General features: G+C 37.4%; 2 protein-coding genes and 1 long non-coding RNA gene across 4 annotated transcripts in view; 1 reads left to right on the forward strand and 2 right to left on the reverse strand.

Annotated features, from left to right (window-relative positions):
• The window catches only part of dpm1 (dolichyl-phosphate mannosyltransferase subunit 1, catalytic), a 6179-nt gene extending 3770 nt beyond the window's left edge, over positions 1-2409 (reverse strand). Inside the window, exons 1-6 of the mRNA XM_016518040.1 lie at positions 2226-2409; positions 1950-2049; positions 1829-1862; positions 1679-1755; positions 811-836; positions 564-659 (exon numbers count right to left, since the gene is read on the reverse strand). Of these exons, the coding sequence (XP_016373526.1) occupies positions 564-659; positions 811-836; positions 1679-1755; positions 1829-1862; positions 1950-2049; positions 2226-2356 (464 nt within the window). The 5' untranslated portion in view covers positions 2357-2409. The remainder of the gene's footprint in view (positions 1-563; positions 660-810; positions 837-1678; positions 1756-1828; positions 1863-1949; positions 2050-2225) is intronic.
• Positions 1-13377, forward strand: part of LOC107712716 (uncharacterized) — a 22109-nt gene extending 8732 nt beyond the window's left edge. The window contains exons 2-3 of the long non-coding RNA XR_001636820.1: positions 11745-11750; positions 13309-13377. This is a non-coding gene — a long non-coding RNA (uncharacterized LOC107712716). The remainder of the gene's footprint in view (positions 1-11744; positions 11751-13308) is intronic.
• LOC107712700 (collagen alpha-1(XX) chain-like) overlaps positions 3296-13720 on the reverse strand; it is a 26639-nt gene continuing 16214 nt past the window's right edge. For both annotated transcript variants that reach the window (XM_016518031.1, XM_016518030.1), the window contains 28 exons: positions 13330-13469; positions 12431-12557; positions 12208-12347; positions 11945-12077; positions 11718-11860; positions 10542-10671; positions 10300-10416; positions 10042-10188; positions 9894-9950; positions 9545-9583; positions 8422-8560; positions 8184-8326; positions 7957-8066; positions 7354-7512; positions 7189-7266; positions 6997-7083; positions 6818-6871; positions 6327-6422; positions 6187-6240; positions 6031-6084; positions 5883-5936; positions 5714-5785; positions 5520-5555; positions 5372-5438; positions 5062-5250; positions 4844-4921; positions 3921-4079; positions 3296-3829 (listed from right to left, as the gene is read on the reverse strand). In XM_016518031.1, coding sequence (XP_016373517.1) covers positions 3801-3829; positions 3921-4079; positions 4844-4921; positions 5062-5250; positions 5372-5438; positions 5520-5555; positions 5714-5785; positions 5883-5936; positions 6031-6084; positions 6187-6240; positions 6327-6422; positions 6818-6871; positions 6997-7083; positions 7189-7266; positions 7354-7512; positions 7957-8066; positions 8184-8326; positions 8422-8560; positions 9545-9583; positions 9894-9950; positions 10042-10188; positions 10300-10416; positions 10542-10671; positions 11718-11860; positions 11945-12077; positions 12208-12347; positions 12431-12557; positions 13330-13469 — 2831 coding nt within the window. In that variant the 3' untranslated portion in view covers positions 3296-3800. The remainder of the gene's footprint in view (positions 3830-3920; positions 4080-4843; positions 4922-5061; positions 5251-5371; positions 5439-5519; positions 5556-5713; positions 5786-5882; positions 5937-6030; positions 6085-6186; positions 6241-6326; positions 6423-6817; positions 6872-6996; positions 7084-7188; positions 7267-7353; positions 7513-7956; positions 8067-8183; positions 8327-8421; positions 8561-9544; positions 9584-9893; positions 9951-10041; positions 10189-10299; positions 10417-10541; positions 10672-11717; positions 11861-11944; positions 12078-12207; positions 12348-12430; positions 12558-13329; positions 13470-13720) is intronic.

Consider the following 13720-nt stretch of genomic DNA (forward strand, 5'->3'; position numbering starts at 1 on the left):
TTGAAGGAGAAAAAGGTGAATGTCCTTGCATGGCCTAGTCAGAGCCCAGACTTAAACCCCACTGAAAATCTGTGGAATGACTTGAAGACTGTAGTCCACAAACGCTCACCATCAAATTGAACTGACCTTGAGCAGTTCTGCAAAGAAGAGTGGGCAAATATTGCGAAGCCTAGATGTGCAAAGTTAGTAGAGACAAATCCCAACAGACTAAAGGCTGTAAATAAAGCAAAAGGTGGTTCAACAAAATACTGACAAAAGGGGGTAATCCTTTTTCCAACTCAGTGATTCTGTTTCTTTATTTTTTTTCTGACATGTTGGTGTTTTATCTTTCACTTGGATGTTATAAGTTGCACTGAGTAAATACAGCTGGATAAAACACAAACTGTGTCCGTCTTCATTTCAGGTTGCAAAGCAACAAAATTTGATTATTTTAAAGGGGGTGATTCTTTTCTATACCCACTGTATGTATATATGGCAGTAATAGATACAGTCTCAAATTTCTAATATAGATGGATATTATAAAACGTAGTTCCTGTAGTCAGCTGAAGTTTACGGTCACATACCTGATAAGTTTCCGGCGCAGATCCCATCCATAAACACCACCGTCTCCTCTGTACCTTGTGCCAGACACCAGGTCATATCCACCCTCTTTCTGTTTTCTGAACAAATAAAAAAATCCATGAAAGTGGCTGCTATACAAGTGCACATGATAATGCTATTATAGTAAAACTACACTACACAAAACAATGAGCAGATAAAAAAAGTATTTTAACAGTAGAGGCATAAGGTAATTGAAAGAAAATGACTTACTCAATGAACTGTGGGATAAACTTTGGCTGTGAGGAAGAAAAAAACAACAACACTTAATGTACCCAAATGCTCCTGAAGGGTTTTCACTTTAGTGAAAGCAGGAACAAATGATTCATTTTAAATTCCTGATACTTTTGAGTAAACATGCTTGAAGCTATCCAACATTTTAACAAATTGATTTCCATGACATTTCCAGTGGTTTCTAAAATGTATTTACTATTTCTCTAAGGAGTCGTTAAGACTAATTTTCAAAACGGCTTTGATTCTATGGAAGGCCAAAAAAATAAATAAATTATGACATAAAAAATTACCTGATTAGGAGGTACTAAGTCTAAAGATAAAAGTCAAAATGTTGTCTTAATTATGGCTTTTGATCTCATAATGACGACTTTTGACTTATGACAGCTTCTCATAATTTTGAATTCATATAATTAGGACTTTTTTTATCTCAATAATTATGGTTTACCAAAGCAAGATTTTTTTTCTTATGTGGCAGAAATTAGCTTCCATAAATTCACTGAAAAGACCGACTCAAAATCATGATTCTCATCTCATAATGACGTTCTCATAATTATGACAGCTTCTCATAATTTTGAATTCATATAATTAGGACTTTTTTTATCTCAATAATTATGGTTTACCAAAGCAAGATTTTTTTTCTTATGTGGCAGAAATTAGCTTCCATAAATTCACTGAAAAGAACGACTCAAAATAATGATTCTCAATATCAATAAGGCTTGTTAGCATGTTGTACTCCATCCAAGAGAAATATATGAAACTATCTCAGTATTTCCACTGCCGTGGGCACCATGAATATCAGGATTTACTCAAGGAGGTACAAAACAGTATACAATGGAAGAGTACTTACATGATGTGAGAGATCTGCATCCATAATGATAATGAAGTTTCCTGACGCGTGTTTAATGCCGTGGATGTAAGCCGTTCCTGAAATGACATGAAGCTCAGTCACGCTATTTCTATAGCTATCAGAAGTATTAATAAATATGAGCCAATTTACCTAATCCCAGTTTTTTTGCTCGCGGTCTCAGGAGCTAAAAAAAGAAGAGAGATGCCAGATTTTCATGATTTCTTTCGACAAGCTGTCAGTCATGTGGTGTGTATCATAATGCACAACTCACAATCTTGTCAGCGCCGTAGATCTTCTGCAGCTGCTCGGCGATCTGCAGCGTTCCGTCTGGACTGCCATCATCAATCACTATGATCTCGTAGTTGTATCCACTGCATTAAAACACGGCCAACTGAATAAGAACGCTCTTTTTAAAAATCAACGAAATATCTACGTACAGCTTAGGGACTCTTCATCTTAGTCACTGACAGCTCATCATTAGGACTCTACAGTCTGACAATTGGTTGTATTCCGATTCTCACCCATCGACTTTAAATAACACACTTGCCTCTCGCCAAAGTACTTCACTAGCAACCACACAATCAATGGGAGGTTTTCTCTCTCGTTGTAGGTTGGCAGCAGAACAGAATATTTGTCAGCCTGCTCCCCGGTCTTCGCATTACCTCTCCTGCTCGCCATGTCGGCGTCTCCGACGTAATAAACACCGGATGTTTACATCAGGTACGTTGTCCGTGGAAATCACTAGCTCCATCTTTTGGTTCCGGAGCACATATTTCACCAGTTCAAATACGGAGATCATCCAACAACTGTTTTGGACTGTTGTACAATAGCAGCGCAATGTGTCAGTACAATACAATTTAGTCACAAAACCCTAGGTTTAACCGCTTCAATTTACAGGAAAGTTGCATGTTAGATACACTGCACATTGGGATAAAGTCTTGAGACTCCAACATTACAATAGTAATTAACCCTATTATGGGCACACCCAGTAAAAATAATAATAATAATGGGAAAATAATGTATTTGCAGGTTGCGGCAATTATAACGATGAAAAATTGTATTCATTGCACTGGCATGCCATTTACATTGAAATAAAAGGCTTCCCCGTGAAATACTCAGATTGTATTGTTGATTTAATAGGTCCAGCAAGGCATCTTGAAACTATATTACATCAAAAAATATGTTTGCTTTTGAAAGATAGATGAAAATGAGGCCACGTTATGAGTGATTTCACTGCTGTTATTACATACTAAAAGTATGCTTGTGAAAATGGTATTCTTGTAAACAGCAGTTATCTTTTTTTATACATTATTTCTTAATGTTTTTCAGTGAATGTGAATAGCAACCATTTCATTGACGCAGCATGACAGATCTCAGGTGAGTCAACTTTTTTGATCTTTAACAGTTTCATTTCATACACGTTTACATGTATTAACACCAGTTCACTTAGTATAATCCTATAAAATACTATGGACAGCACTTCTGCATATGTATAAAGACCATTAATATAATATCACAGTGTATTTCATATTAACATATGTATTGCTCTTGCAAAACTTTGCTTATTTCATATTTTTAAACAAAACACTTGATACAAAAAACAAAGTAAGAGGTCAAGAAACAAGAATGGAGAACATTGAAAGTAATATGCCTTCAACAATATACATTTAAAACCCATACAGTGCATTAAATACAATAAAATACTTAAAGTAAAATATTAGAAACAGTCTTAGTGCGGATTTTAGCAGTTGTTCGGTAACACACTAGTTCCTTTTCTGGATACCAAAATATCTCTGTAAAATAGAGTCTGAGTGTGTTGTGATTTCCTCTGTGCTGCACAAAAAGTTCTGCACATGAATCTACTGTAGTCTCGTAGCAGTAGATCAGGTTGAATACTGGGTAAAAGACAGGGTCACAGTGCTTTGGTGATCTCAGAATGGAAGCATTGAGCTGAGATCAGCTACCACAAGGAGAAAATATAGTCAAAAGAGTCCATCAGCAGGCTCATTCAAAGTCAGCGTCTGGCAGAATCTCTATCCATTAAGTCACACAGTGTCTTTCTACAAAGTCTGGGCAGAGAGATTTTTCTGGCAGTGCTGAAGTAAAACAGTAACTTCTCAACTCAAGGCTGGTATCCAAGGTAGGGATCCTCTGAAAAATGATATGAACAGTAATTTTACCCACAGGTCAGACATGAACTTACACTGTTTTTTATGGTGGTCACAATGACACAATTCTTTACCTGCAGCTGGGGGTCCTTGATAACATCCACTGCTGTCACATATACCAGGGGGTCCCATTTCTCCTTGCTGACCTGAAGCTCCTGGAATACCTAGAGGTCCTGCTTTACCATCCTCACCTTTGGGACCTGGTTCCCCTATTTTAGTTTCACCTGGAGGTCCTGGTGAAGTAGAAATAAATAGTGGTTCAATTAACACTGAACAATCCATTACAAGATATCATGTGGGTTTGTGTAAAAGAAAATGTATATAAAATAACAGGAATAATTTTCAGAAAAAAAAAAATATCGAAAAAATATATTTTTCAAATCCCTATTGTGCATAGTTTTTCATGTTTTAATCATAAATTCACTAAATTTGATTAGGGTTTTAATCAAAACAAATAAAAACAATATGCCAGTGATGTAAAAAAAATAATTCAAGATATACACTACTGCTCAAAAGTTTGAGGTCAGTAAGATTTTTTTTTAAAGAAAAATACTTTTATTCAGCATGGATGCATTAAATTGATCAAAAGTGACAGTAAAGACACTTTTGAAAAGAGTTCTGAACTATGAACTTTCTATTCATCACAGAATCCTGAAAAAAAGTGTATCACAGTTACATATTAGTTGTTGTTGTATTTTTTGATCAAATAAATGCAGCCTTGGTGAGCAGAAGAGACTCCTTTACTACTTTATTGTGTCTCTCAGGTAAATTTATCTTGTTTCAAACGAGTTTTTTAGATATTATCTAAAAATAATATCTAAAAAAATAGTTTTTTATTATATTATTTAGATATTTTTTTAAATACTAATTAAAAATATATATTTGCAATGTTTTTGATACTTTTGCTACAGAAACCTACATTTGATAATATAAATAATGAAGGCCCCTTTAAAAAATTACAAACACAGCTGTGGGATACACAAATATGTTTCAATACCTGCAAAACCTTTTATTCCTTGTGGTCCCACCACATTTGCTCCTGGAGAGCCCTTCTCACCAGCCATCCCTCTGCGTCCTATAAGTGAATCACAGAACTATTTACATAACGTAATACAGAATTTCAATAAAAACACTAATGTGTCTAATGGCAACCATCAGATGTGGTGTTTGCCTAGCAGATTGCATCTCCAAAGAAATGAAAGTGTCAAGGCTTACCCTGCTCACCAGGGTACCCTGGTTTCCCAGACTCTCCTCTGCTTCCTTGTCGACCCTGAGGGCCTCGGGATCCAGGTGGCCCCCTTCCCCCTGGTATCCCAGGCTCTCCTGGTGGTGCTACTGGTTCCTGGATGGGCACTGGCTTTCGATTCATCTCGTTCAGAAAAGCATCCAACTTCAGGACTTCATCTAGGACAGTTTATTATAACTGATATGCCGTTACTCAGGCCAAGATTCTCATTAAAGATGCTTTTAAATTCTGCATTTACTGTGACTTAATTAAAATGGATGTAGTGAATATACAACTTACTGTGCACGAGTTTTTCGCAGGCCTGTGTAACAAGCTGGTAGATCATGGCAAGAGACTGTGGCTCACCCTAATAAACAGAAGAACTATTAAAACAAACAAAATCTATTTTAAGGTTTGCATATAGCAAAGATGTCATTTTGTGACCCACCTTCTCTCCTCTCTCACCCTTACTTCCAGAAAGACCCTATTAAAGAGAAAAAAAAATAATCTGGAACATCTACTTAACATTAGCCAATTTCTATCCAAATTTTTTCAAATATATCAAATGCTTTCTGGACATCTATCTTGGCTGGAATGTATGGATGAAAGACATAAAGAGTAATACAGCACAATTTTACTCACTGTGGGCCCTACAGAACCTAATGGTCCTCTCTCTCCCACTGGCCCTGGATGACCAGGCATACCCTGGAAACCCTACAAAGTGTAGACACAGAAATATAAAAAAAGAGTACAGTGAAAGCATGTACAGTATGAGATACTCCTTGAATGCATATAAGTATGGCTGTCTTACTCTTGGTCCTGGGATTCCTGGGCTACCGATATTACCCTCCATTCCTCTGGTGCCCTGTGGGCAATTTATTGACAGAAAGATGAATGACAGACTGAACATTTCAAACACGAATAGGACAATAACTGCCTCAAACCACACAGAGACTTGCCTTAGGACCAGCCATGCCCTCTTCACCTTTTGGACCAGGAGGCCCTGGTAAACCCTATGAACACAAAGTGCAGAAAATGTGAGATATTCCAGAGGAAAAAAAACACTACTATGATCAGTTACAACCATGGCCTATAAGATGGATTTTGAAGCTCACCTGGCTCCCAGGCCTTCCAATATCTCCTTTTCCCCCTCTTGCTCCTGGTGGGCCCTTATTAAGACAAAGAAAGAGGGTTTAAATCTGTTCCAAATGCTAATATACATTACATCTTTTCTGTAGAACAAGTGTAGGCATACCCCTTTGCCCATTACAGTTATTCCCCGAGGACCAGAGGGTCCAAGAGCGCCAAAGCCGCCCTCAGGGCCCGATTTACCAGGTGGACCCACCTCTCCCTGGAGAGATGCAGAAAAGGGACAGAAACAGAAACAAAAGTGACAGTAAAGACATTTTAAACATTCTTTTCATCAAAGAATCCTGAAACATGTATCATGGTTTCCACAAAAATATTAAGCAACATGACTTTTTTGAACATTAATAATAAGAATTAATGTTTCTTGAGCAGCAAATCAACATATTAGAAAGATTTTTCAAGGATCATGTGATACTGAAGACAGGAGTAATGGCTGTTGAAAATTCAGCTTTGCCATCACAGGAATAAATTATATTTTAAAATATATTCAAATTGAAAACAGTTACTTTTAAATTGTTTACATTTTTACATTTTAAAATTAGTGGTTAACATAATGGCTGTAGGTTCAAACCCAACTTTGCATGCAAGTTTCCTTACCTTTTGTCCCACCTCTCCTTTTTCTCCCTTCTCCCCACGAGGGCCAGGTCTCCCCTGAATTCAAACGTATCATTACACCAATAATTATCATAACACTGATTATTCCAACAACTACTAAAATTATTTCACAAGCTTCCTAATGTTTGTGTCAGTTTAAAAATGCAGTGCTGTAGTCTCACAGGTGGCCCAGTGTCTCCAGGTGCTCCAGGGACGTCGGTGGTGCAGGTGCATTCATAAGCAGGGGCAGGACAGCTCTCCTCATCTCTCTAGAGAACAGAGAGCGACACTTAAAATAAGACATCCTGCACTACATAATGTTATTCAGTGCCATCCATATTGATATGTCAACTCAACCTAGACTGATTATGTACCTGTGAGGGCAGATCACAGCAGTTGTCTTCTGATACCCAAGTAGTGTTGCACACAATCTCAAAGGACTGCAGCTGAAACTAGAGAAAAATACAATATGCATGGTCTTAATATGTGTATATACATTACTGTTCACAGTATGTTCTTGGCCATGAAGTGAGACTCACAGCCGCAGATCCGCTGTGAGGTCCACGTGTCCTCACTAGTTTGCCCAACATCTCAAAACCATCAGTGGGCAAAGTTCCCAGGGGGCGTGCGGGCCTCTCGCCAACCCGCCGGCAGTCTACAGACAGAGATACACTCACCTGACTGACGGACAAATGGATCTGCCAATCAGTTAAAGAGATGAGAAGAATCAGTGGCAGTTTAAATGTCGTATTTCTGTTCTTCCCTCACTCAAAGTACTCAACTGATTCTTTGCTAAGCCCTGTTGTAAAACATTACTGACCAATCCTTTCCTAGAAACTGTTGCTAGAGGATCTGTGTGTTTGGACAGTTTTTAAACAATTATATGGATATTCTCCAAAATACACTGAAAAACAAAAATATATAAAATATATAAATAAATGTAAACTTTCAATTTAGGTTTTTCTCTTTTAAGTTGATGTTGAGAAGTGTTTGCCTACATTGTGATTACATTTTTAAAGTGAAATGGCTGATACGTACAAATAATTCAAATCATTGTTGAAAATCTCTAGTTTATTCCTATGGGACATTCTGTAAAGCTTGTCTGACTGATCGACAGTAACCAAAAAACCTTTCACACAAACCTTATGAAAGCTGCCATAGAAAACTGAGTGGACTTGTGGCTGGTCAAAGGTCAGTTCTTGTATCTCTCCTCTGTAGTCCAGACTGAAATACAGCAGAATCTTCTTCTCAGCTAAATGACAGAACACAGAATAAGGATCTAATGAACTTGGGATTTACAATTCAATAGCCCTGCTACTGAATTGGAGCCATTCTAGAATTTTATCTACAGAAATGTCCAGGCACTCACGGTCCAGCACCACCCCCATCTTGGGCTGGAAGTCATTGTCCGTGAGCTGCCAGAGGGCGAAGGGCTCCCTGGGTGAATCCTGCAAGAGTCTGAAGGCCATGCTGATGGTGTGTTCTGGAGAAAAGCCAGCCGGGTGGATGAAGCTGAGACAGACAGACAGACAGGGTGTGAGCACTGAATGAAGGGTGTAACTGAGCTGTTTAATAATATGTGCATGTGTGTGTTTTGTGTTTCTCACCTTGTGCTCTGGGTCAGCTGAACGTCTTTGTAGAGGGTGTAACTGGGTAAGGTGCTGAAGATGAAAGGTTCAGCTGCCACACCCTCGATAGTAGAGTGAGCTCTCGGAGTTAGACCGAATGCTTCCATCATGTCGAAGCCTAGAAAACACACACACAAATTCATGTTTTTTTTTTTTTACACAGTACAGGGCTCAAAATAAGTATTAACTCTGGGTCAGTATATAAGAGAGTTTATGATTTTAAGGCCGTCTTGGAGTTTCCTCTATAAATAATGAAAATAACCATAATTTCCAGCTAATTTTATTGAAAATGTATCATTTGATAAAAAAAAACATTACTTGAAATAAAATATAAAAAACTTAAACTGATTTTATTTCAGCTAGTTGCCAAGGCAACATCTCTCCATTTCATTTAGTTTAAATTTAAGTACTAAAATAACTAAAACTAAATAAACTAAACTAATAAAATTACAAAAACACAAAAAGATTACTAAAACTTTAACATAAAAATGAAAACAAAATATAAAAATAAAGTCTAATTAAAAATTAACAAAAACTGTAATAAATAATAAGTATTTAAATGATACTACAATAACACTGATTTTAAAATAAATATTAAAGAGAAAAATTAACTAAGACTTTAACTAAAATTAACTATTAATTAAATATTAAATGCATTTAGAAATGTTATTTTTTTTTAATTAAAATATTAAATTATAAATGTATTAAAATAAGATATAAAAAATATATAAATGAAAATATATCATCAAACATTTAATTCTTCAATAATTTTTTTGTGTGTGTGTTGGGCACCAGTGAAATTATGAAGTATTGGCAAATATGCTGATTTGGTGACTGGGCAAACAGAACAATTATTGCTGTTGAGCCCTGCAGTGGCACAATGTTGCTCTCTTAGAAAAGTACTAGGCTATAATCTTGGTTGTTGCTCTGCAAAACTTTGCTCAAAAGTAGAGCATGCCAATGTCTGACACATGCCAAGGTCGTGGATTTGATTCCCAGGGAATGCATGAATTGAACATATGTACACCTAAAATTCCATTTAAGTCATTTTAGATAAAACATCTGCCAAATGCATAAGTGTAAAATGTAAATATGACCATACCTTTAACCACATGATTTCTGATTGTTGTCTCAGGACACACTGAGAAGGAAAGAAAGTCACCATGTTATGTCTGAAGAAAGCTGTTTTTACCATAAGCAGCGTAAAGGCCTGTTCACACCAGAAGTGAAGTAGAAAAGCAAAGCAAATTGCTTTCAGTTCATTTATGTTTACATTGCTGATGAAGAAACGATCCACTCACCAAAGAAAAACAGCTTAGTTCTGTTGTCAAATTAATTTATTTGGTATGAATAGATGAAAAAATGTGCATTGTTTCAAAATCTTGGTCACTGAATATTCATGGAAATATTTGTGTTTGGTGTGAACAGGCCTTAACTGTTGCAACTCTTACCTTCTCTTTGTATGGGATGCAGTTGAGGAGGAACCTGAATTCTCACTGGAGCGGTTGCTTTATGAGAGAATTACATGCTATTACAATTGAGCAAAACATAACATCAGATATTTTTTAGGCTGAAGTATGTCTCCAACAGGATTCTGACCTGTAGGGTGAAGGATAGTGACCGCAGTGCCCTCTACTGTTCCCAGATGGGAGTGCACACTGATGCGGTAGACAGTTTCAGGCTGCAGCTCAGCGAAACAGTGGCTGCTGCTAGCAGCATCTACTTTGTCTTCCTTAGTCTGTTTATCTGAGCACAAACAGAGAGAGAGAGAGAGAGAAATAAATGACCCAAAACAAACTGCCTGTTCAGAACTTTTTCCAAAAAACAGTTAATGATGCTTTATTTCAGAGCTGGTACCTCTGAGAGCCTGGATGACTATGCGATAACCACTGACAGCTGGTACGGGCCTCCAGGACACACATATACTGGAGTGGTCAGACCGCACCACACTCACACTGCTCACCCGCAGGCTAGCTGGTTGTGCAGAGAGGAGATTAAATACAAGACACAGTCTGGCAGTGCAGTGTCATGTGGAAAGTATATACTTGGTCAGCACACACTAGAGATACTGTATTGATGTGTGTGTGTGTGAGACTCACTGGTCTTCCCCTGGGCTGAGGCGCTGCCACCCTCTCTGTTGCGGTACTCAGCAGTCACCAGCACACTGTAACGAGTGTCAGGCAGCAGATTCTGCAGCAGGACGCGCCTCTCGCTGCCTGGCAATGACACCTATTTAACCAACATGACAACATTACACCTCACCTCATTTAAAACACAACAAACTAATTAAGCAATAGTGAGATGCTCCAGGGTTATTATAGTTTTGAATTTAGTTTTTATTTCTATTTTCATTTTCATTTTCAATTTATCCTTTAGTTCAGTTTTCTTTTTTTGTCATTTTCTATTTGAATCTATTTTCAAATGTAATTTATTCCTGTGATGCAAAGCTGAATTTTCAGCAGTCTTCCGTGGAAAAAAATATAGGATGATTTGGTGCTCAAGAAACATTTCTTATTATCAATGTTGAAAACAGTTGTGTGCGGTCTAATATTTTTGTGAAAACTGTGATAATTTTTTTTCAGGATTCTTTGATCAATAGAACATTCAAAAGTACAGCATTTGTTTGAAATATAAATATAAATATTACTATATCCTTACTGTCACTTTTGACCAGTTTAATGCATCCTTTTTCTTTTCTTTTTTTTTAAATCTTAAAACTTTTGAATGGTGTGATATCATATGGTGTGATATCAATATTATAATATAATAATAAATTAATATATAACAGTGTTACATTTCTCAGGGCCAACTAGTGTTATCACTATCAAGACTGAGTAATCAACTTGATTTTGAGGTCATTGTTATTTTATTAATTTGAGAGTCACTGAATTGTTTTGTAATTTAAATGTTTTTTTCCAGTTATGTTTTTATTTCAGTTATCATATATGTTTTCATTTATTTGGTGAGAAATAGATCTTTACGTTGTCTGAAGAAATACGACTGGTGTTTGCCCATTCATAAGTCAATGCCACAATCTTCAGGTGTTGTGGGTGGTTGTCAAGCTATTGCAATGTGGTTGCTAAAGTGGCCTGAGTGGTTTTAAATGCCTTTTTTCTAAATGGTTCTGGGTGGTTGCCATAATAGCCCAAGTAGGCTACCCAAGTCTCTATGGTCCCTAAAAATGGAATCTGTAGGGCACATAGATGGAGATAAGACCATTCAAACACACACAGGCAATATAAAATAAGAGGTTTCACTCTTCTAAAAGCACTCACTGTGTTTTCCCTCACATCCCCATTAAGTGGAGTGTATGACACACGGTACTGCAGCACATGGGCGTTGGGGTGAACCCAGGTGACCAGCATACTGACTGCTGTCTCCTCTGAAATGGATAAACTGCTCGGACCGCCTCCAGATACTAAAGCAGCACAAAAAATGCAACACAGTTATTCACGTGTTGTAATCAAAGGTATCACGAGCGTATATAAGTGCATATACTCACAGGTGCTGTATCGTATGGCCACAGCCTCACTCTGAGCACCATCGGCATATAATGCAGAGAGTGAAATCTGATATTCCTTATCTTCTTCAACCTCTTCCAAGATTGCCCCCTCACTCTCCCCATCTACTGTCAACTGCAATATGTCCATGAATTACCACTTATTATTACCTTATTATACAGGCTAAAGCACACATTTATGTTGCTATTTCAATCAGCATTGACTGCACAGACATAACACAGGAAGTGAAAGAGTTGGATCTAACCTGTCTGAGGTCTCCTTCACTGAGAGAGATCCATTTGATGAGATAGGAGACCACGTCATCTGCTGCAGCTTCCCATCGCACTGTTATGTCACTGCCAGAGAAGTTAGTGACTCTCAGATCTGAGGGAGCTGGGACCCTTACTAGAAGATCAAAGAGCATATCAACAACATCTTCCAAATTGGAGTAACAAAATAAAACATTAAAAAAAATGTGTGTAACTTACAGGTAGTGACATTGGCTGTGATAGGAGTGGACAGGCCCTTTTCGTAGAGAGACTGCACTGACACCAGATACCTAGAGAGGGAAGACAAATTCTGCAGCAACACTGTGTTCACACCTTTGACCTCCACCTGAGAAACAGAGAGAATAAATGAGACATACAATACTGCTCAAAGGTTTGGAGTTGGTAAGTTTTTTTTTAATGGATTTGAAAGAAGTCTCTTATTCTCACCAAGGCTGCATTTATCTGATCGAAAATTGCAGTAATATTATGAAATTGTATTACAATTTAAAAACAACTGTTTTCTATTTGAATCTATTTTAAAATGTAATTTATTCCTGTGATGCAAAGCTGAATTTTCAGCAGCCATTACTCCAGTCTTGTAACATGATCCTTCAGAAATCATTCAAATATGCTGATTTGGTGCATTTATTATTATCATCAATGTTCAAAACAGTTGTGCTGCTTAATATTTTTGTGGAAATTGTGATACTTTTTTTTCAGAATTCTTTGATGAATAGGACATTCAAAAGATTAGCATTTATTTGAAATGGAAATGTTTGAAACATTATTAAAGTCTTTACCATCACTTTTGATCAATTTAATGAGTCATTGCCAGTGCTTGAATTGGAAAAAAAGAAGTGCCGGTACAGTACCGGCAACATGTCAGAAGTGCCAGTACGCTAAAGACTAAAATATTGAAGTGCCGGTACTGCTTACCGGTGCGTACCGGCCCACTTCAAGCATTGGTCATTGCTAAATAAAAGTATTTATTTATCAAGTCTTTGAACAGTAGTGTAACAAGCCGTACAAGTATTACTAAAATGTGACAAGAAAGAAGACTCAAAGAGGTTTCGGTGGAACATCAAAAACCTAACAAGTGACTTCTGGGATCTGCTCACCTGCTTGACGTCACTGCCGTGATTGGTGCTGTAGATGATGCGGTGTGCAGGAACATCTACAGCTCCAGGGACCCACGTGATCTTCAGAGTGCTGTGACTGACCATGGGAAACTGCAAACTGAGAGGAGACGGCAATGGGACTGAAAAAAACAGACATACGAGTGAAAGAACAGAGGGAATGAGCAAAAAACTTCTGCATGGGACTCAATTTGATTTGGTGTGGCAAGAAACTCAACTTCTGAGTTAGAGGGTGTATGACAGGGTCAAGAGCTGAGCATGGGAGTTTGAAAAGTAAAAAATGCTATTTTGTTATTACTGCAATATGAATCAGTTCCCGTTCATTTCAATGAATTGCTACAAAATGATTCAGTGATTCTTTTATGTCAGTCAC

This window comes from Sinocyclocheilus rhinocerous, unplaced genomic scaffold (assembly GCF_001515625.1).
Source record: "Sinocyclocheilus rhinocerous isolate Xijiao unplaced genomic scaffold, SAMN03320098_v1.1 scaffold418, whole genome shotgun sequence".
Classification (NCBI taxonomy): Eukaryota; Metazoa; Chordata; class Actinopteri; order Cypriniformes; family Cyprinidae; genus Sinocyclocheilus; species Sinocyclocheilus rhinocerous.